The sequence below is a fragment of the Euphorbia lathyris genome, chromosome 1 (genome assembly GCF_963576675.1).
Source record: "Euphorbia lathyris chromosome 1, ddEupLath1.1, whole genome shotgun sequence".
NCBI classification, from domain to species: domain Eukaryota; kingdom Viridiplantae; phylum Streptophyta; class Magnoliopsida; order Malpighiales; family Euphorbiaceae; genus Euphorbia; species Euphorbia lathyris.
In genome coordinates, this window is record NC_088910.1 from 2,011,731 (window position 1) to 2,035,583 (window position 23,853).

At 35.1% G+C, this 23,853-nt stretch overlaps 3 protein-coding genes across 5 annotated transcripts; all 3 read left to right on the forward strand.

Annotated features, from left to right (window-relative positions):
• Positions 1-208: 208 nt before the first annotated feature.
• Positions 209-13,719, forward strand: LOC136220206 (pyrophosphate-energized membrane proton pump 2). Of its 3 annotated transcripts, none has more exons than XM_066007983.1 (15): positions 209-390; positions 1,798-2,089; positions 3,328-3,531; positions 3,991-4,142; positions 4,226-4,373; positions 4,448-4,580; positions 5,983-6,155; positions 6,308-6,428; positions 6,711-6,898; positions 7,037-7,474; positions 7,587-7,751; positions 7,841-7,996; positions 9,789-9,900; positions 11,121-11,340; positions 13,384-13,719. In XM_066007983.1, the coding sequence occupies exons 2-15, from the start codon at positions 1,991-1,993 to the stop codon at positions 13,481-13,483; spliced, it is 2,409 nt and encodes an 802-aa protein (XP_065864055.1). In that variant the 5' UTR covers positions 209-390; positions 1,798-1,990; the 3' UTR covers positions 13,484-13,719. The 3 variants fall into 3 exon arrangements, with proteins under 3 accessions (XP_065864055.1, XP_065864065.1, XP_065864075.1); XM_066007993.1 differs by having other exon boundaries at positions 1,824-2,089; XM_066008003.1 differs by having other exon boundaries at positions 1,835-2,089.
• LOC136220216 (uncharacterized) lies at positions 8,442-9,481 on the forward strand. The gene has a single exon (XM_066008009.1). The coding sequence runs from the start codon at positions 8,480-8,482 to the stop codon at positions 9,404-9,406; it is 927 nt and encodes a 308-aa protein (XP_065864081.1). The 5' UTR covers positions 8,442-8,479; the 3' UTR covers positions 9,407-9,481.
• Positions 13,720-19,093: 5,374 nt separating the features above from the next.
• LOC136220223 (uncharacterized) lies at positions 19,094-22,778 on the forward strand. Its single transcript, XM_066008015.1, has one exon. It carries the CDS (start codon positions 21,740-21,742, stop codon positions 22,136-22,138), a length of 399 nt encoding a protein of 132 aa, XP_065864087.1. The 5' UTR covers positions 19,094-21,739; the 3' UTR covers positions 22,139-22,778.
• The last annotated feature ends 1,075 nt before the right edge of the window (positions 22,779-23,853 follow it).

Below are 23,853 nucleotides of genomic sequence, written 5' to 3' on the forward strand. Positions count from 1 at the left end.
GAGTGATTAATTGGTTACATTTTACGCAAAGAGGTTATATGGATATTTTATGTAAATTCAGGGAGCTATCGAGATACTTTAAAAGTTTCGAGATCAATTAAACTTTTTGGATAAATCGAAGGGTAAAGGATGTATTAAGCCTATTTAGTTTCTCTATTAATTATTTTTAACAAAAAAAAAAAAAAAAACAAAATAGAAATTTATTATCACTAACCTCACTCACCTTCCCTTCGCGCTTGGTGTTTCTCCCGGAGACGACCCAGTCCCAATTTTATCACACCAAAAACTCCATTTCTCTCTCTCTCTCTCCCTGTTTCTCTCTCTAAACATGACTGCAATTTTGCAGAGCCCTACCGGAGGGAGATAAAGAGGAAGAGAGCTTATGTTCATGTTAGTTTCCTATCTTCTCTCTAATTCATTCAACGCCTAACACTGTTATTTTCGTTTGATTTTAATTCTCTCTGTTGTGCATACATTTATTTGTAGATCTTACTTCTATTTCTTTCTCTCCGATTGAGATCGTGCTGTGCATCATTTCCTAGATTTCTTTCCATATTTGTATTTTTTTCTAGATTTTTCGGGGGATTGTTTACGATACTTAGAATGCTCCTGTGCAGTTGAGTTCACACTTCACAGTTCCTTTTGTTTTTAGATCTCAGGGTTTTATTGTCCATGAGTGATGAGAATTGTTGTGGTGCTGTGCGGATGTGGTAACCGATAGGGAAGTTCTGCTTTGTTTTCTAACTAAACGGATTCTACGTGTCAGTATAACATAATGTATCCTTGATCCATAACCTACTTGTATGCACAATTCAATTGCGGCTCAAGATTGCCACTGGTTTGGTTAGTGCACCACTGCACTACCACTGGAATCGAGGAGCCCGTTATTAACGTTAGTTGGCTACCAGTAGTATTGCGAACCCAAATTTCTAGGTTTAGAATCGACGACTCGATTCTATGTTCATATTTCTAATTCGTTTAGCGCATGTAAGCCATAAATCCTAAATTAGGGCTGCTAATTTGGAAATGTGGGAGTCGTTGCCCAATAGATACTATGTGTAGCGCCAAATATTTAACATTTCATTTGGAAAATGCCTGGATTATGAGATGTAATGGAACTTACTGCAATATTTCCTTGTATGCATTATTCAATTTCGGCCACTGGTTTAGTTAGTGCACCACCGGTCAACCACGGGCATCATGGAGCCCCTTACTATCACTATGTTATGTCCATATTTCTAATTCATTTAGGGCACGTAAGCTTTAAAACCTAAATTAGGGCTGCTAATTTGGAAATGTGGGAGTCATTGCCCATTAGAGAATATGTAAGTGCCAAATATAAAACATTTCATTTGGAAAATGCCTGGATTATGAGATGTAATGGAGCTTACTGCAATTTTTCCTTTAATCCAGCCAGGCGGGTTGACTATGTATGGTCTAATTGAGGCTGCCAATACTCGGATTCTATATCTATTTTAGTTTAGAGAAAGTTACTGATTTGTGTGAATAAACGTTGTTTAGTTTCGTTCAACATATTTTACAGTGGTTATCATGAATCTTAAATAAGTTTAAGTTATTTTTGTTAAATCAAAGAGGATTTCTTTTTTTAATTTTTTTTAATTTCATAGTTGAGTCTGTGTAACTTGAAAAACTATTTTGGTTTGCTGGATCTCTAGCAAGACATGAAATCATGATTCTGGTTACATTCTTATAATTGTGCTGTAGCCTTTAGGTTCATGTGCAGATAGTTGGAGCTGCATATTATTTGAATATTCATAGATTTTTGTTATTTTTTAGGATTTGCTCATCTCTCAGTTCTGCAGCCAATCAGCAGGTGATTTATTTCAATTCCTGTGGAGCGAGACACTAGTCTTTCACGGTACTTCTTAGAGCATTCAAAATTCAGCGACCCAGTTCAGGGGGCGACCTGCCCCAAGGCAACGATTACATCTCCTTTCCTCTAGTTCGACGGTCAAATTCCTCGCATACAATGATGATAGATGATGATGTTGAGGGTGGCAATTTGGGGCCATACCAAGAAAGGCCAAGGGTCTTCCCCAATATGCGAAGTAAACCATATACTCCATTTGTAAGTAACTAATGTTCACCTTTTCTCTTTGATTAACTCCATTGGTTATTGAAATTTATTTAGCTGGTGCCAAGAAAATGGAGCATATTATTTTGCTAGTCTTTTGGTTGCACAACATGATGTTGCCAGTAGCAAGAATTTGCAGAAACCAAAGGGGGTGTATGATAGCATGTTTCAGCACATAAATTTTTTAAATTTAGGTGTTTGTTGCACAACATGATGTTGCCAGTAGAACAAATTTGCAGAAACCAAAGGGGGTGTATGATAACATGTTTCAGCACTTAATTTTTTTTTTAAAATTTAGGTATTTTTTTTAAAATTATTATTATTATTATTATATTCATACTATTTGATAATATAGGAAGAGAATAGAACTCGATATTAGCTAAGAGGGGTAAAGGAAGACCAAAATTAACTTGGTTGTTGTTAATAATGGTTATTTTCAAGTCACTTGAAAATTTTCTTAACAAGATATATATAACTCTTGATATTTAACTTAAGTTACTCAGTTATAAGTTCTTATTTTTTTTTAAATGACTTTACCCTTAAAATATTTTTATACTGTGGAAGGATTGATACCCTTAAAGTTGCTTTATTGTGGTAGATTCTGTTCTATATTTTAAACACACACACACAAAAACATATATATATGTGTGTGTATATATATTATTTGAACATTTGATCTAAAACATTCCACCCTTCAAATTTATTTCTTAATTTTCTGTTTTATCAAATTGACTTATTTTACCGGATAATCTTCACATACAGGCGATGAACAACTTTTATATTGAAGTTGTTTCAGTTCCTTCTTTGCAGTGGTTTTAATATTGCAAACCCTGTTATCTCTATGAATATGAATTTAACTGAAGAAGATAAAATAATACAGGATCCCTTGAAACAGTTAATTTTCTTAAAGCAACTATCATTGTATACTATTTTGATTTCCTTATTCAATCACAAAGCAAAGATTTTTATTTCCTCTTTATTTTGCCGTTGGGAACAGTTTCATGGTCTCTATAATGCCACAATTATGTTTCGTTGCTTCTGGTGGATTATCTTATCCTGATTTGGAATTTCAGACTGTCATCTTGACCTGGATTTGTGTACATTGCATGAAAATCTAAATTTTATACCAATAGAATCTTTGTATAATGCACATTTTATTTGGCAGTGGTAGCATTTTTTCCTTGCCATTCTGATTTTTTTTCCTTATGACTAAATAAACTTTTCTTCTGCAGATTGTTCGAGTTCTCATGGGAATAAATGTCCGGGTTCTTTTTATACTTTTGCTTTTGGGTTTAGGAGCAATCTTTTACATTGGAGCTAGTACTTCTCCAATCATTGTCTTCGTGTTTACAATTTGTATCATCAGCTTCCTCTTATCGATATATCTTACTAAGTGGGTACTATCAAAGGATGAGGGACCTCCTGAAATGGTTCAGGTACATCATCTCTTATGTGACTGGCCTGCAGTTGGTCCTCGTATTCTTTTTAGGATTTTCACTAAACTATTTAAGGTTGATCATAGCACTATGTATTATTTTCTGCATCCTGCCTAGCTTGAACCAACCCAGATTAAATTTTTGAACCTTTGTGTTTTTATTTTTATTTTTGTATATATATCTCAGACATGGTGTTGGATTGGCTTGAAATGAGTTAAAATTCTAGGATTAGACAGGCGCTATGTGAAATAAGCTGTTCTTCAGTATGCATCAGTTCAGCCCCCATTCAACCATTATAAATTTTTCTAATCTGTATGACTGGATTTCTCTCTATCTTTTTGATGTATACTCCTTTTGTTGATGGTTTTAGCGAAAACTGGATTAACTTGTGAAGCAACTGGCATCATTATTCTGAGACTTGCTGGATTTTTGTCCTGACCTTATTATCTTATTGACTAGATATCAGATGCAATACGTGATGGGGCTGAAGGTTTCTTCAGGACCCAATATGGGACCATCTCAAAGATGGCAATAGTGCTTGCTATGATAATCCTTTGCATATATTTATTCCGTAGTATGACTCCTCAACAAGAAGCTTCTGGCCTAGGGAGGTGAGTACATCCATCAAAATTAGCAAAGCACAGTGCACATGCTTTATCCATTATGGCAATAATTTCTAGTTCTGTTCATACAGGTTTGCATCTGCATATATCACTGTTGCTGCATTCCTTTTGGGAGCCTTGTGTTCTGGTATAGCTGGCTACGTTGGGATGTGGGTGTCTGTTCGTGCAAATGTTAGAGTTTCTAGTGCTGCAAGGCGATCAGCTAGAGAGGCATTGCAGGTTTTCTCTTTTACAATCTGCTGTGTTCTTGACAGTTGGAGAATTCCATTATAAGTGAATTATATGATGTGCAGATTGCTGTACGTGCTGGTGGTTTTTCTGCCTTGGTGGTTGTTGGTATGGCTGTAATTGGTGTAGCCATCCTATATTCTACCTTTTATGTTTGGTTAGGCGTGGACACTTCAGGTTCAATGAACGTTACTGATTGTAAGTAATTTCTTCATTTCCTTTCAATTTTCATTGACAGACTTAAATCTGTGAGAATGGATAAGTTAAATGCAAACTGCATTGTATACGACATGTTTGTGAAGGTTGAATTTTTCTTTTTGTTCTACTGCATGTTCTCAAGATGACAACACAGCAGCCTAAAACATTTATCAGAAAAAACATATATGGGTGTGAGATATATAATTAGTTAATATACTGACAGGAGTCCTAAGTGGGATTTTAGGATCAGGATGTCATGCTCTATTTCCAATTTGAACTAGGATTTCAGCATTTGATTTTAATCTGGCTGCTAATGCACTTCATAAATTTTGTCTTGTTTGTACATGTAGCTCCAAGACAATAAGGCTGTAATTGCCTCTTATTTCCCTTACTGGATCCTGGAATTTTTTTATCATGCTAGTTAATATTACAAGTTTCTGCTAACTTTATGCAAGCAGTCCAGGATGTTCTATTATGATAACTTCTGTTGTTAAATGAGGTTGCAGCATATTTTAGCTTTTGACAACATTTGCTTTTTGTGCCCTTTGACTATCTTGGATGTTGCGGTTTGCGAGATATATAATTAGTTAATATACTGACAGGAGTCCTAAGTGGGATCTTAGGATATGGATGTCATGCTCTCTTTCCAATTTGAACTAGGATTTCAGCATTTGATTTTAATCTGGCTGCTAATGCACTTCATAATCTTTGTCTTGTTTGTACATGTAGCTCCAAGACAATAAGGCTATAATTGCCTCTTATTTCCCTTACTGGATCCTGGAATTTTTTTTTATCAGCTAGTTAATATTACAAGTTTCTGCTAACTTTATGCAAGCAGTCCAGGATGTTCTATTATGATAACTTCTGTTGTTAAATGAGGTTGCAGCATATTTTAGCTTTTGACAACATTTGCTTTTTGTGCCCTTTGACTATCTTGGATGTTGCGGTTTGCGAGATATATAATTAGTTAATATACTGACAGGAGTCCTAAGTGGGATCTTAGGATATGGATGTCATGCTCTCTTTCCAATTTGAACTAGGATTTCAGCATTTGATTTTAATCTGGCTGCTAATGCACTTCATAATCTTTGTCTTGTTTGTACATGTAGCTCCAAGACAATAAGGCTATAATTGCCTCTTATTTCCCTTACTGGATCCTGGAATTTTTTTTTATCAGCTAGTTAATATTACAAGTTTCTGCTAACTTTATGTAAGCAGTCCAGGATGTTCTATCATGATAACTTCTGTTGTTAAATGAGATTGCAGCATATTTTAGCTTTTGACAACATTTGCTTTTTGTGCCCTTTTGACTATCTTGGATGTTGCCGTTTGCGACACTATTAGCATTTGGTATCAGATTTTTCTCTGCTAATTTAATTATATTTTTTCCCCATCTTATCAGTACCTCTTCTCCTTGTGGGATATGGCTTTGGAGCTTCCTTTGTTGCATTGTTTGCTCAGTTAGGTGGTGGGATATACACAAAAGCAGCTGATGTTGGGGCTGACCTTGTTGGGAAAGTAGAGCAGGGAATACCTGAAGATGATCCTAGAAATCCCGCCGTGATTGCTGATTTGGTACTGCTCGCTTTTAGTTGCGTGCCAATGTTCTGGACTTGGTCCAGTGGTGTTTTTTTAAATACAGTTGACGAATAGTTGTTTGCAGAAATGCAAAAAATTTCTTTTGCATCTCCTTGCAATAGTGAACTCATCAATTGTTCCATGAATAGGTTGGAGATAATGTGGGTGATTGTGCTGCTCGAGGTGCTGATCTTTTTGAAAGTATCGCTGCTGAAATAATCAGCGCTATGATACTTGGAGGAACTATGGCTCAACGTTGCAAAATCGAGGGCAAGTATCTGTACTTTATTCATAATGTTTCTCCATAAGCTTTGTAGCAATGCTGTTTATAGATGAAACATAAAGGAGTATGATACTCACTTGTCATATAATGAAATAATGATGGGTTATGATTGTCCTATTGAAGTTTGAACTGTTAATGTCAGCATGTATTAAAGCCTTGGATCATGTGCATTTTGTGATATTTCTACCAACTCTTATATTGGTACACTTTTATTCCAATTAGTCTATCTGTCTTTGCATTGGACTTATTTTATGTCCATTTTCTTGCAGATCCTTCTGGCTTCATCTTGTTTCCTCTTGTTATTCATTCCTTTGATCTGGTTATATCTTCAATTGGAATACTTTCAATCAGGGGTACTCGTGATGCTAGTGTAAAGTCTCCAATGGAGGATCCGATGGCAATCCTTCAGAAAGGATACTCTATTACGATAGTTTTGGCTGTTATCACATTTGGTGCGGTAATGTGTCTTCTAGAATTCTCTTCCATTGATAAAGGCTACTGAAATTTTAGTATATATATGTAATTGTGCTTTTAATTATATTGTTTACGAGTTTTAACATCTGGTTTTGCTTGTGCTATCCATGTTGTTTTGCAGTCTACCCGTTGGATGCTTTATACAGAACAAGCACCTTCAGCATGGTTTCATTTTGCCTTGTGTGGATTGGTTGGCATCATTACAGCTTATCTTTTTGTTTGTATCACCAAGTACTATACTGACTACAAGCATGAGCCTGTACGAACGTTAGCTCTTGCCAGCTCCACTGGTCATGGGACCAACATAATTGCTGGAGTTAGTTTGGGCCTGGAATCAACAGCTCTTCCTGTTCTTGTCATTAGTGTGGCTATTGTCGCAGCTTTTTGGCTAGGTGAGACCTCAGGTCTGGTGGATGAAACTGGAAAGCCAACTGGCGGGTTGTTTGGTACAGCTGTAGCGACAATGGGGATGCTCAGCACTGCTGGCTATGTTCTTACAATGGATATGTTTGGCCCTATAGCTGACAATGCTGGTGGAATTGTAGAGATGAGTCAGCAGGTAACATTCACTCTGTCATCTTTTTTTGACAAGTATGGGTCAATATGGGGATTGCATGTTTTCTATTATTTCTTGTGTTTTTGATGTATGCTGTGTCATTTATCTCATCCAGCCTGAAAGTGTTCGGGAGATCACTGATGTTCTTGATGCAGTGGGCAACACTACGAAAGCCACAACCAAAGGGTTTGCTATTGGATCTGCAGCACTTGCATCTTTCCTTCTATTTAGTGCTTACATGGATGAGGTTTCTACATTTGCCCATGAACCTTTCAATCAGGTAACTTAAAAATTGTAATTTCACTTAACTATGCTTGTTCTGAATGCTTTGATGCCCTTCTTGTTCTCATGCGCTTAATTCATTGTCAGGTCGATATTGCAATTCCTGAAGTTTTTGTTGGGGGATTGTTGGGCTCAATGCTTATTTACTTATTCAGTGCATGGGCTTGCTCAGCAGTTGGTCGAACGGCTCAGGAGGTTGTTAATGAAGTAAGGCGGCAATTTATTGAGAGGCCTGGTATCATGGTGAGTATTCAGTATGTTCCATTTCACAAGAAAATACCTTCACTCACAAGCATGTAGGATAAAAAGATAAACTCATGGTTGGATCTTAATCTTACATAATTCTAAAAGGTTGGACAATTAGGAAGCAACGCCATGAGTACTACAGGTGTGGCAAACGGCATTTAAAAAATATGAGATATGGATATGGCGTGGACATGCCAAATTTTTATATTATATATATGTATTCGTTAGTTATTATAAACCATAAAAAACGTCGATAATTAAGTCATTAATTCATCAAAAAGAAACATTTGATACTTCAAACTATTTAAACTACCAAAAAAGGGGTGGCTGCTATATTCTTTTCATTAGATTTTGATTTTTTTTTATTGGGGTTTTATTTTATTTTTGTATATGTCAGCCTCTCTTTTTTGTAAAATTATTGAAATATACCCCTATATAAGGAAAGGCATTTCGCGGAAATATATTGACATCATAAAGGACATGTATGAGGGAGTATGCACGAGTGTACGTACTAGTGTTGGGAAGACTGAAGAGTTTCCTATTACGATTGGAGTGCATCAAGGTTCCGCACTAAGCCCATTTCTTTGTGACATCGTTATGGATGAACTAACAAGTTCACTTCAAGATGGTATACCATGGTGCATGCTGTTTGTGTTGGTTGATGAGACGAAAGGAGTGGAGAGGAAGTTGGAACTATGGAGACAAACTCTAGAATCTAGAGGCTTTAAGTTGAGTCGAAGTAAGACAGAATATTTGGAGTGTAAGTTTAGCGGCCGTAGGGGTAGGGAGGCAGGGACAATCACCCTAGATGGGAGAGTTGTTCAGGCCTCGGATTGCTTCCGGTATTTAGGATCTATTATCCAAACGGATGGAGAAGTAGATGGAGATGTTGCTCATAGGATTAAAGCTGGTTGGTCGAAGTGGAAGAGTGCTACGGGTTTCCTTTGTGATCCCGGCATGCCTAATAGATTGAAGGGAAAATTCTACCGGACGGCAATTAGACCAGCATTGTTATATGGTACGGAGTGTTGGGCAGTGAAACACTGCCACATCCATAAGATGTCGGTGGCAGAGATGCGTATGTTGAGATGGATGTGTGGTCATACGAGAAAGGACCGGGTGCGTAATGAAATAATTAGGACAAAAGTAGGGGTCACATCTATTGAGAATAAAATGAGAGAAAACCGACTAAGGTGGTTTGGCCATGTGAGACGTAGAGCGCTTGATGCGCCGGTTAGGAGAACCGAAGAGTGGCAAAGGGATGTAGTGGTGAGGGGTAGGGGAAGACCTAAGAAAACTTGGAGGAGGGTGATCGAGAGTGATATGAGTTTACTGGGAATTGAGGAAAATATGGTAGTGGATAGGACGGAGTGGAGGGAGCGAATCTGTGTCGCTGACACGACTTGATTTTCACGGTTTTATATGATGGTTCATGTTAGCCGACCCCGAATCATTTCGGGACTAAGGCTTTGTTGTTGTTGTTGTTGTTGTATTCTACTTAATTGACTTAAATCCGTGTCCCCAAAGTGTCCTAGAAGTGTCTCAGAAGTGTCCCCATTAAAAAAGAAAAGAAAAAGAGGGGACACTTATTTTGGAGTGTCGGGAGCGTGTCCCCGAGTGTCCGACACTCGCATGTAACCTCCTAGAAGTGTCGATGCTTCGTATTGATTAGTTATTGATTGTCTCTTGCACTAGTGTATATTTTTTGAATGCTCCTTGTTTCCATCACTGCATTCCTTTTGCTTATGCCTGGTTCTAATTGGTGTTCTTTTCAACATCCTCATATCAGGAATACAAGGAGAAGCCAGATTATGGTCGATGTGTAGCAATTGTGGCATCTGCATCTCTGAAGGAAATGATAAAACCTGGTGCTTTGGCTATAATTTCACCCATAGTGGTTGGTAGGTTAATCATCAGATCTCTCTATTTCACTTTTCTTTTTATTGGTAAGTTTACTTTATAAGAGCTTATTATCAGGTTTGGAAAGTGGTGGTATATAGAATTATTGCTATTTAGGCTATTTAAATTCTTATCGTTGTTGTTTTTCCGGGAATAACCTTTATAAAGCTGTGGAAAGTAAAAAATGTAATTAACCCTGAAAATGGTAGTTTCTCCATCTGTGGGTTATGTGATGCATGATCCTGTGGGGCTTATCATAAATTATGCATAAAATTCTTTTAACATATTATGATCTTAAGTCGTACTTGATGTCACAGACACTTCTAGGAGGTTAACATACGAGTCAGATTGTTTTCCCAGGAGTAACCTTTATAAAGCTGTGGAAAGTTAAACATGTAATTAACATTGACAATGGTAGTTTCTCCATCTGTGGGTTATGTCATGCATGATCCTATGGGGCTTATCATAATTTATGCATAAAATTCTTTTAGCATATTCTGATCTTAAGTCGTACTTGATGTCACCGACATTTCTAGGAGGTTAACATATGAGTGTCGGGGCACTCGGGGGACTCGCACCTGACACTCCAAAATAAGTGTCCCCTCTTTTTCATTTCTTAATTAATGGGGACACTTTTGGGGCACTTCAAGGACACGGATTCTAAGTTAATTAAGTGGAATATAGGGGTACTTTTTAATAATTTTACAAAAAAGAGGGGTTGATATATGCAAAAATAAAATAAAACCCTAACAAAAAAATAAATCAAAATCTAATGAAAAGAATATAGAAGCCGCCCCTTTTTGGTAGTTTAAATAGTTTGAAGTATTAAATGTTTCTTTTTGGTAAATTAATACTTATGGTTTATTATGACTAGTGAATATATATATATATATATATATATATATATATATATATATATAAATAAGTTTGGCGTATACCTTCTGTACCCTTATCTCATATTTTTTTAAAATGCTGTTTGCCGCACCTGCACCCGTGCGAGTCCCGTGTCGGTGCTTCCTATTCAATCATATTCGATAATTCTCTTATCTGCAGTTTTGTGTCTGATCTACTTGGTCGATTTTATGGTTCAACGCAACTTAAGATTTGAGAACCTTTTCTACTTTCATTTCCCTCTGATTTCTCATGTAGTTAGTTGTCATCAGTCAAGCATGCCTGTTGTGTCAAAAAGCGTTGCTTAAATTTTTCTTTCTATTACCTGCAGGTATTGTGTTCCGGATTTTGGGGTACTATACGGGACACCCTCTGCTTGGGGCTAAAGTTGTGGCTTCTATGCTAATGTTTGGGACAGTTTCTGGCATTCTTATGGCTCTTTTTCTAAACACATCCGGCGGCGCGTGGGATAATGCAAAGAAATATATTGAGACAGGGGCACTGGGAGGCAAGGGTAGTGATTGTCATAAAGCAGCAATTACTGGAGATACGTAAGTCTCTTTCATTTCCTGGTATTGTGTAGGCTAAAAGTAATCAAACTGGTAGTGGCATAGTTTCAGATAGAATTTCGAAACCACAACTTGGAATTATAATCTTCTCTTCCGAGAGAAATTGATGTTTTTATATTAAATATATGGGTAAATAATTTATTAGTCTCTACATTTTTACCTCCTCGTATTTTAATAATACACTGTTTAGTCCCTAACTTTTTCTTAATTCAACATTTTAGTCCCTTATAGAGGGACTAAACTGTTTCATGATTCAAATATTTGAAGGACTAAATTGGACTAAACAGTGTATTATTAAAATACGAGGACTAAACAATAAGTAAAAATGTAGGGACTAATAAATTATTTACACTAAATATATACGAATAAAAATAACGGCCAAATTTGACCCTAACGTTTTCTAGAAAGCGCAAATTTGGTCCTAACGTACGAAATGATTCAAATTTAAGTTTGTTGATAAACTATAGTAGGTTCCGTATATTTTTGGCCGGTTATTACTAACTATATTAGTAACATATTAACATTTTAGACACTTGACAAATTTTTGTATGATTAACTTATGTGTCAGATTTTGTTAGCATTTTAACCATAGTTGTCAAAACGAGATTTGACTCATGAATCGAATTAAATAGTAAGATTTAGTCAAATTCATAATATTATAAAAAAATAAAATATTTGCCATGTTGAACTCAAAATATTGTTCATAGATGGAGATGTTGCTCATAGGATTAAAGCTGGTTGGTCGAAGTGGAAGAGTGCTACGGGTTTCCTTTGTGACCCTGGCATGCCTAATAGATTGAAGGGGAAATTCTACCGGACGGCAATTAGACCAGCATTGTTATATGGTACGGAGTGTTGGGCAGTGAAACACTGCCACATCCATAAGATGTCGGTGGCGGAGATGCGTATGTTGAGATGGATGTGTGGTCATACGAGAAAGGATCGGGTGAGTAATGAAATAATTAGGACAAAAGTAGGGGTCACATCTATTGAGAATAAAATGAGAGAAAACCGATTAAGGTGGTTTGGCCATGTGAGACGTAGAGCGCTTGATGCGCCGGTTAGGAGAACCGAAGAGTGGCAAAGGGATGTAGTGGTGAGGGGTAAGGGAAGACCTAAGCAAACTTGGAGGAGGGTGATCGAGAGTGATATGAGTTTACTGGGAATTGAGGAAAATATGGTAGTGGATAGGACGGAGTGGAGGGAGCGAATTTGTGTTGCTGACACGACTTGATTTCACGGTTTTATATGATGGTTCATGTTAGCCGACCCCGAATCATTTCGGGACTAAGGCTTTGTTGTTGTTGTTGTTGTTTGTTGAACTCAAAATATTATCAAATATTAGTTTAGAAAAGCAATTTTAATGTCAAAAAAGAAATCATATCAACTAAGTATTTACAATTCAAATCTAATGCAAATGCAATCCTAATAAAACTAATTCACAAATCGGACTCCGTTTAGTAACTTAGTGGAGTTGGAGAGTTTGAGCTTCCAACTCTTTTTTTTTTTTTGCCTTGTGGTCAACATGTTGACAATGATGGAATAAAACTAGTTTGAGTTGATAACTTGCTAAATAACAGTTGGACTAGAAGATAGTGGATTTAGTAGGTAGTGTTGTTGAAGTTTTTGATGTACATTGATGAAGATCCGGCTCGAAATAGAGCTGAACCGAATTGAATCGTATGGTTCGAATCGCGAATTGTAAGATTCTGTTACAATTTAGATTCACCTATAGATTCAACTCGAAATAGAGCTGAATCAAATCGTGAATCGTAAGATTCTAACAGTGATTTTAACATAGTTTGTTGTAACTGTGACACACTAAATATTTTGGACACAATTGATGTTTGGTATGTCTGATGGGAATTAAATGACAGTACCCGCTGTTTCAAAATTTCAGTAACATACGAGTAAAATTCATGATCTTGCTCTAAATATGCACCGGAATTTGGCTCTTATCCCTAAATAAATATACATGTATTTTTTTTTTTAATATATAACTTAAATTGTTTGAATGGTGGACAGAGTTGGAGACCCATTCAAAGATACAGCTGGACCTTCACTCCATGTGCTTATAAAAATGTTGGCGACAATCACATTAGTCATGGCTCCTGTTTTCCTTTGAAGAGTTTTGTTCATATCTATTGCGGTTGGATGAGAGAGTAGTATTATACACTACCTTTAATTGAACGATTCTCTACATATTTTGCAAATATACAGATTTTAGGTTACTATTTTGAACTTTAATAAGAAAGTGAATGTAGTAGTGGACACAATCTTACTTTTTTCTTTTTTTTTTTTGTAACTAATTTGAACCATTTGCTGATATGAGATATCTAGAAGGTTTTGTCGTTTGCTTTATGTTTTACTACTATTTATTTATTTATAATGTTATTTAGGGTTGGAAATGAGCCGAGCTGCTCATGAGCGGTTTGGTTTGCGTTTGGCTCGATTTATAAACGAGCCGAGCTTGAACACGCTGAAACTCGGTTTGAAAGCTCATGAGCATGTTCGGTTATAGGTTCGTGAACAAGTTCATGAACATACTTAGTATTTTATAAAGGTTAATAATTTTGTATGAAACATTAGTTTTGTAGGTTTTAAAACTATGTAGTTTATGAACATAATTAATGAGCTGTTTGCGAGAACAGTTAATGATCATAATTAACTGAGTCATGAGAAAAACTAGTGAATGAATAAACGAGTTGTTTGTGTGCAACCTGAGATTAGATAATTATTTTAATGAACTGAGTTCGATCAGATTGTTGAGCTTGAATTTGTTCATTTGATTGTTGAGTTTGAACTTGTTCATTTTTTCCCATTTTCTACCTACTATAGACAGGTCAAAGTTGGCTCGTGTCTATGATTATGATAATAGAGAAATTATAATATAAAGATAAGGTGTGAAAATGTCTCTAACGTTCACTCCATGTGCTTATAAAAATGTTGGCGACAATCACATTAGTCATCATGGCTCCTGTTTTTCTTTGAAGAGTTTTGTTCATATCTATTGCGGTTGGATGAGAGAGTAGTATTATACACTACCTTTAATTGAACAAATCTCTACATATTTTGCAAATACACAGATTTTTAGGGTATTTTGAACTTTAATAAGAAAGTGAATGTAGTAGTGGACACAATTTTTTTTTTTTTTTTAATAACTAATTTGAACCATTTGCTGATATGAGATATCTAGAAGGTTTTGTCGTTTGATTTATGTTTTACTACTATTTATTCATAATGTTATTTAGGGCTGCATATGAGCGGCTCGATTTGTAAACGTGCTAAACTTGAACATGATTTTGAGGTTCTATTTGTAAACAACCAGAGCTTGATCACCGTGAAACTTGGCTAGAAAGCTCGTGAGCATGCTTGGTTATAGATTCGTGAACAAGTTTAATTATATTGTTCATGATATAAAGGATAAAATATACAATTACATAGTTTTGTATGAAATTTTAGTGTTGTAGGTTTAAAAACTATGTTACTTATGAACATAATTAATAAGCTGTTTGTGAGAATAGTTAATGAATATAATTAACGAGTCATGAGAAAAACTCGTGAATAAATAAACTGGTTGTTCGTATGCAATTCCTGATTAGATAATATTTTTTTTAATGAACTGAGTTTGATGAAAATACTGAGCTTGAACTTGTTCACTGTTCCCCATTTTCTACCGTGGCTATGATTATGATAATAGAGAAATTATAATATAGAGATAAGGTGTAAATATATTCTTAAAGAGCAAAATTATCCTCTCTCTCCATGTGCTTATAAAAATGTTGGCGACAATAACACTAGTCATGGCTCCTGTTTTTCTTTGAAGAGTTTTGTTCATATCTATTGCGGTTAGATGAGAGATTAGTATTATACACTACCTTTAATTGGACGAATCTCTACATATTTTGTAAATACACAGATTTTAGGGTATTTTGAACTGTAATAAGAAAGTGAATATAGTAGTGGACACAATCTTACTTTTTTTTGTAACTAATTTGAACCATTTGCTGAAGGTTTTGTCGTTTGATTTATGTTTTACTACTATTTATTTGACATGTTAATTTAGGACAGTAAATGACCTGAGCTGCTCATTAGTGGTTCGGCGTGCATAGAGCCGAGTTTGAACATGTCAAAACTCGGCTTGAAAACTCACGAGCATGTTTGCTTATGGGTTCACTCTTATAATGTTCATGGACATGCTCAGTATTTATAAAAAGGGAAATACTATGTAGTTTTATATGAAACTTTAGTTTTGTAGGTTTTTAAAATTACGTACTTTGTGAACATAATTAAATCCATCCTGCCTCTTGCCGTTCTACCCTTGTTGTTCTGCCACTGTTTTTTTTTTTTTTTTTTTTATAATAATGCATATATATTCCATTAGATAAGCATATATGAGTACAATATGACAATAGTAAAGATTAAAACCTTACCCATATATAGGCCAAAGCCTAATATATGATCCACAAAGAGAATAGAAAGACTACAAAGAGCAAAAGATACCACAAAGGAAATATAAAGACTACGAAGAGCAAAAAATACCATAAAAGGTACATCTTAAATAACAGGACAACAAATCTCATACTTCTCTCGAATCTAAATCCACCTGAAAGCAGCTTCAAACCAATCATCATCATCTAGTTTCTTCCGACTATTCAGGTCTGAGTCCTTTATATTGGTGCATCCCCGTAGATCTATGGATCTACGTATAAGATAAGACGCTTCCGCTTTTGCTAAACCCGGAAAAAGTGTAAATGGAAGAGATATAACTCACAGATGCAAATCAAGCGGAAAAAATCCAAAGGAAAGTATGAACTTCAACTAAGAAAAAAGAAACAAAACACCAATAAAAGCTAAAAAAGTAGGAATAGAGCCATAGATGAAAAGATGAAGACAATCTTCCTTCTTCCTAAAAGCTAAAAGAAGACAATCTTCCTTCTTCCTCCTCAAGATCTAGTTTCTTTTTGTTACTGATTAAACTTTAAATCAAAAAATGAGGTAGGATTTGGTTTGAAAGATAGAAGAAAAAAGAAAAGATGAAGAAGGAGGAGGAAGAGAGAAGGGAGCGTCGAGGGTTTCAGAGAGAAAAGAGGGGGGAGATATATCTCCACTTTTTAAGTTGTGCTTCTGCTCTAACTTTTAAATGTTATGCTACTGTTAAAAAGACATTTGTCCCCCTTTATCGGATGTTTAGTTAGCTCTCGAACTTACTTCAAGTAATATATTGGTGACCAGCATTTGTTTAAAGTGATATTGATATACTAACCTCTTAAATTTGTTTATATTAATTTATTATCTTGTACATTTAATTAAAATGATATAGTTTTTTTAGACATTTTGTAAAAATAATAATTTAGTAAGAATCTCTTCTCTTTCTCATAATTTTTTGGATTTGGCACGGTTGCTATTAGATTTAGATTTATTAGGATTTTATAGTGAAAATTGAAATCATTTTAAAGTAACAGTGACTTACTAAATTCACCTGATAAGTCAGAATACATATATAAACACTTTAACTATATAAAAAAAATCTAATATATTTTAGATGAAATCCAACTTATAATGGGCTAAATATCGTTGTTATGGTTCTCTCAAAATGGTCCATTAACTTTAATTTGTTTAAATAAAATAATTCAATTTTGAATTTTCTTTTAATAAACTCATTTCAACGACGTTAAGAATGAAAGGACATTGGAGTGATTTTTTATTGAGATAAAATTCAAAGTTAAATGATATTATTGAGATAAATTGATGCGGGTGATCATTTTGAGACAATATAAAAATTTAGTGACTAACGATACATTCAACCGAACTTATAGTATGAACAAATCCTGAAACCTCCTCAAAGCCCAATCTCGAACTTGTCCATTTTCTCTGCAAGTCAAGCATAAACAGATCAAAGCTTGACTTGCTGCTATGATTTATTGAAATTTACATAGAATTTCAGTTTTAAAAAATTATGTAATAATTTGAATCATGTCAACTAAATAGAATTATTATTTTTAATATATTTTAAGAATTAAAATTTATAAATTAAAAGGATAAGGTGTAAAAATATCTTTGATGTTTATTGTTAGGAGTAATTTTACTCTTAACGTCTAAAACGGTACAATTTTACCCCTAACGCTGGTAACCAAAAACAATTTTACTCTTAATGTTGACAAGTTGAGTCAATTTCAGATATTATTATAAACCACATATATTTTGTTCCTTATTCTGCACTAATAATATAATTGAAGGTTAATATTTATAAATTCGGCGAAATATTTAAATTTTTTTTGTCAAGTTCATACAAAAGACAGTGTATTTTTTTAATTATTTTTTTCACGTCTAATCCTATGTTTATGATGTTACTAATGAGTGGTAAAATGATGCACATGTGAAGTGTAGATAACAAGATTCATGATCGAGAAGATATTTTCATGAATTATTTCTCAAATTGATCCAATTTGTCAACTCTAGAGGTAAAATTGCACAATTTTAGACTATAAAAGTAAAATTGCTACTGATCGTAAACGTTAGAGATATTTTTACACCTTATAGATTTTAAATCAGGATATAAAAATATACTTTATTCTATGATATGTAAAAAATAACGACATATTAAGAATTAATTTTGGTAATATGATGTAATTATAATTTTGTAATTAAAGCTTAATACATCATTTACCCCCTGAACTTGTCTAAAAAATTTGATTGGACCACTTAACTTTTAAAGTGTCCTGATAGCTCCCTCAACTTGCATAAAATGTTAGTTAGCCCATTGAACTTGCATAAAATGTAATCAATTGATCATTCGGTTACAAAAAAAAAATGTTAAATATGAAAGAATTATTGCACGCGTCTTAAAAAAAGTAAAATGACCAAGATCGGGGTATGCAGTTCTAATATTAGAAAAGACAAATTTCATACTTGAGCAAGTAATAACTTCATTTTTAATCTATTTTTGAATTATGTAACTTCATTCTAAGATGCGTGGAATACATCTTTCACATTTAATTTATTTTTGTGCAACCGAGTAATCAATTAATTATATTTATGCAAGTTTAGGGGGCTAACTGAATATTTTATGCAAATTAAGAGGGATATTGGGATACTTTGAAAGTTCAGAGCCCAATCAAGATTATTGGACAAGTTCAGAGGCAAATGATGTATTAACTCAAAAACTTATAAAATTATAAAAAAAAAAGATGCTTTCTATGAAACCCAACCTATAATATGAACAAAGCCCGAAACCCCTCAAAGGCCCAATCTTGCAATCAGGGTTTTATCTTGACAAAAAGGAAAAAACGGTCGACCATTTCGACACAAAGATAAAATGGAACAACCATCACTACCAAATCCAAACCCCTCTAGAGAGACCAAGAAACCTGCGAAGAAAAAGCCTCCAACTCCACAGGAACTAATCTCACACTACAAATCTCAAGGCCTCGACTCCGAAGAAGCTTCTGTGAAAGTAATTGAAGATCTCCAGAATGTGCTGTTTAGGGTAATTTCTGCGAGCAATAAGAACAAGAAAGACAGGTTAGTTTCGGAGACATTGAAAAAGGTCGATGTTGTTAGTAACAGAGTGGGTATGATTGATATGAAGGTGGATTCTAAACCTGGTTATGTCGAAACTTTTGTTTTAGGAGTTGCTTCTGGGGCTGTTTTTAGAGGGTTTGAAACTGTTTGGCCTAATGTTTTTGGTGGTATTGCTCAGATTTGGAGTTCTGTTACTAAACCTCCTTCTTAGATGAATAGATTGTGCTTTTTTGTGAAATTTAAATTGTTAGGTTTTCATTTTGGGAAATTTTGATTGAGTCAATTTGATGATCTTTTATTTGGTGGAATGGAATTGGGAAATTGGAATTTTATCTTATTGATCTTGTTTTTCTGCATATTTTGTGTGCTTTCCTAAATTTTATTGTTAATGGGAAAATTGATGGGGTTGGCTTAATAAGTAGGAAGCTATTTTTGCACCGAGTCCCTTTTTAGGGATGTAAATAGGATGGGGAATCCCCATCTCCGTCGGGGATCTGGGGATTCGGGGAATCCCCACGCGGCAGGGATGGCAATTGTTTTGATCCCGGGGGCGGGACATGGATAGGTATCCCCTCCCTGTGGAATCCCTCTACCTGTCCCCGATAATGCCCCCATGGAGATCTCCGGATTCACGGTTTAATTCCTCCATTAATTCTAATGTTTAACATTTATTTTTTATTTTTCTATGTGTATATATATATATATATATTTGTGATAAAGTTGTATATATATAATAAAACAGAATGAAATGGGGAAGGGGATTTCCCGAAAGGCGGGACATGATAAAATTATCTCCGTTTAGGTTTCGTGGGGGACGGGGAATCCTGATAGGTCGGGGAGTAGCAGGAATGGGAATTATGAGGCTCGGTATCCGGTTCGATAAAAGCTCGAATTTGTTAGGTTTATTGATTTATAAACCAGCACGATTTTGAGACTCGATTTGTAAACAAGCCGAGCTTGCTCATAGCGAAACTCGGCTTGAAAGATTGCTAGAAGGCTTGGTTATAGATTCTTGAACAAGCTTGACTCGATTATATTGTTCATGATCATATGCTCTCACACTACAAATCTCAAGGCCTTGACTCTGAAGAAGCTTCTGTGAAAGTAATTGAAGATCTCCAGAACGTGCTGTTTAGGGTAATTTCTGCGAGCAATAAGAACAAGAAAGACAGGTTAGTTTCGGAGACATTGAAAAAGGTCGATGTTGTTAATAACAGAGTGGGTATGATTGATATGAAGGTGGATTCCAAACCTGGTTATGTCGAAACTTTTGTTTTAGGAGTCGCTTCTGCTGCTGCTTTTAGAGGGTTTGAAAATGTTTGGCCTAATATTGCTCAGATTTGGAGTTCTGTTACTAAACCTCCTTCTTAGATGAATCGAATTTTCTTTGTGAAATTTAAATTGTTAGGTTTTCATTTTGGGAAATTTTGATTGAAACAATTTGATGATGCGAAATGTGGAAAGGTCTCAGCCTTAATTTGTATTTTGTGAAATTGGCAAATTGGAATTTTATCGTATTGATCTTGTTTTTCTGCGTATCCTTTCCTAAATTATATTGAAAATTGATGGGTTGGCATGGGAACTCTTTTTCATTAGGGTTTCCGCATTTTGAGTCTGTTTTTAGGGATGTAAATAGGTTTCTAGGATGTAAATAGGGTGGGGAATCCAATCTAGGTCAGGGATCCTTCCGACAGAGACGGGGAATCCCAATAGGTCGAGGAGCAGCAGGAATGGGGAATATGATCCCTGCCCCGCCATTACTATCATTTTTCCCATAAATGAGCTGAGCCGCTGATGAGCGGCTTGGTGTTCGGTTCGATAAAAGCTCGAATTTTTTCGGTTTGTTGATTTATAAACCAGCACGATTTTGAGACTCGATTTGTAAACAAGCCGACTTTCTCATGGCGAAACTCGGCTTGAAAGATTGCTAGAAGGCTTGGTTATAGATTCTTGAACAAGCTCGACTCGATTATATTGTTCATGATCATATGCTCTCACACTACAAATCTCAAGGCCTTGACTCTGAAGAAGCATCTGTGAAAGTAATTGAAGATCTCCAGAACGTGCTGTTTAGGGTAATTTCTGCGAGCAATAAGAACAAGAAAGACAGGTTAGTTTCGGAGACATTGAAAAAGGTCGATGTTGTTAATAACAGAGTGGGTATGATTGATATGAGGGTGGATTCTAAACCTGGCTATGTTGAAACTTTTGTTTTAGGAGTTGCTTCTGCTGCTGCTTTTAGAGGGTTTGAAAGTGTTTGGCCTAATGTTTTTGGTGGTATTGCTCAGATTTGGAGTTCTGTCACTAAACCCCCTTCTTTGATGAAATTTGAGAAATTCAAAGTGTTGGATTTCATTTTGGGAAATTTTGATTGAGTCAATGTGATGCGAAATATGAAATTAATAGGATTTGATCATTGTATTTGGTGGAATGCGCTTGAGAACTTGGAATTTTATCTAATTGATCTTGTTTTTCTGCATATTTTTGTGCTTTCCTAAATTATATTGTTAATGGGAAAATTGATGGGGTTGGCTTAATAAGTAGGAAGCTATGTTGCATGACACTTCTCTGTAGTAGCGTTTCTGCCTTTCGTGTGAGTGTTTTTAATAGCCTTTCTGCGTTTTGTGTCCGTTTCTATTGGCTCTGGTAACTGAACTTCCTTCTCTTTAGAAATGTTGACTTATTTCCTGGATTTTCTTCCATATCCGTGTAATTTCTAGGTTGTAAATGAGTTGAACTGAGCACAATTTGAGGCTCGATTTGTAAACGAGCCGAGCTTGCTCACAGCGAAACTCGGCTTGACAGATTGCTAGAAGGATCTGTTATAGACTCTTGAACAAGGTCAATTATATTGTTTATGATCATGCTCGTGAGCAAGCTCCATTGGGTTATTTTTCATGATCATGCTCGTGAGCAAGCTCGATTCGGTTATTTTTTAATATCACACTACAAATCTCAAGGCCTTGACTCTGAATTAGCATCTGTGAAAGTAATTGAAGATCTCCAGAACGTGCTTTTTAGGGTAATTTCTGCGAGCAATAAGAACAAGAAAGACAGGTTAGTTTCGGAGACATTGAAAAAGGTCGATGTTGTTAATAACAGAGTGGGTATGATTGATTTGAAGGTGGATTCTAAACCTGGTTATGTCGAAACTTTTGTTTTAGGAGTTGCTTCTGCTGCTGCTTTTAGAGGGTTTGAAAATGTTTGGCCTAATATTGCCCAGATTTGGAGTTCTGTTACTAAACCTCCTTCTTAGATGAATAGATTGTGCTTTGAATATTTTTAACCTAAACCTACCTAGTTTTGAAACCTCATTTATTCCTTTGTTTTTCAGAGCTTCATCTCTTTCTTTTTATATTTTCTCTCTCTTTCATGTCTTTCTCTCTATTTTTTCTCTTTCTTTCTCTCTTCAAACCCCTCGTCAACGCACGAGTCAAACTGCTCTTCCAATGATAATACCAGAACTTCCACAACTTCATCGATTTGTCTAATAAAGTTAGTAGCATATCATCTACCATGTTGACCCTAACAAATTTCTTCAGTATGTAGACAAATAGGCGAAGAATTCGACTGTTTTTTTGGAGATAACAAGTCTATTTAGCTTGCCGACATCGCTTGGTGTTAGCTGATTTTGAAAGAGTTGCGTGCTTGTCACCTTTCTATCGCTTTGAGTCCTTTATGTGTAAGGAGAAGTTCCGTTTTCGCACTATTCTGTTGATGAGAACTAATGAAATATGCAAACTTCAATTGGTAAGAACCATCCTTTATCATGTTAAGCACGTCTTCGGTGCTATAGTAGCTCTGAATGTTAAGCCTCGAGATTCTCTACCCAATTGTTCTTTATATCTTTTTAGCAGAGAAGAGATATAGAAAAAGATGAAAGAGAGAGTGAAGAAAAATATGGAGAGAGAAAGAGATGAAACTGTAAAAGAAGAAGGAAGAGAGGGGTAAAATAAGGAGAAAGAGAACTTAACCGATTGAAGAGGGAGCCAAAGGTAAAAAAAATGTGGGCCAATAGTAATAATAGTCCTATTACCGTTGATCCATCTTTTTTACCTTTGAATCCTTCTCTCTTTCTTCCTATTTTACCCCTCCCTTCTTTTTTTTACAATATCATATCTTCCTTTCTTTATGTGTTTTATGAAGTTTACAAACTCAATCATTCTATCAAAAATTATTATCGTGACTATTTATCCTAAAAGGGAGCGATTTGGAGCAATTCAAAAGACTGACTTTGCAAATTATTCAAAATACGAGATCTAAACTTTGCAAATTAACTAGAGCACAAGTATTGTTTGATTAAAAAATTGACTCAAATAGCATTTAACTCCAAATTTCACAAAGCACAAAATCCATGTTTTCAAACTTTTAAGCCATGAAGACTGTGTTTGCAAATCAGACAAAAGGTTTCTTTTTGTACTTCTCTCTTCTTCAAATTAAAGAATCTTTTGGATTTTCAACGGATGTCCTTGTGAGTTCTCAATAATTTTACGCATCATAATTGAACTGTGATGACCCATTGTTAAAAAATAAGGCCGTTTGGACTATCTAGGCATTCGAAATCAAGAATATGTTGTGATTTTCTCCGATTAGTCCATCTGAATATCGGGATCCACCAAGACCGCCTAGGCGCCGCCAAAGCAACGACGAACCTTTTTTTTTGTGAATTTGATTTTTTCTTTATCATAATTCACATTTGAGTTGCTTTAATGATATTGTTATTGAAATGTTGACGTTTGCACATTATTAAAGATACATGTTACAAATATATGTGTTTTTCTATGTTAAATAATTTCATATTATTAGTTTTAGATAGTATAATACATATTTTAATTGAATTTATATAATAATTTTTTTGTTAACAAAAAAAAAATATGATTAGTCCCCAACTAATCCTCGACTACTCCCTAATTAATACTTGATTGTTCTGTCAGTCCGACTAGCGCCTAACATCTTTTACAACCTTGAGAT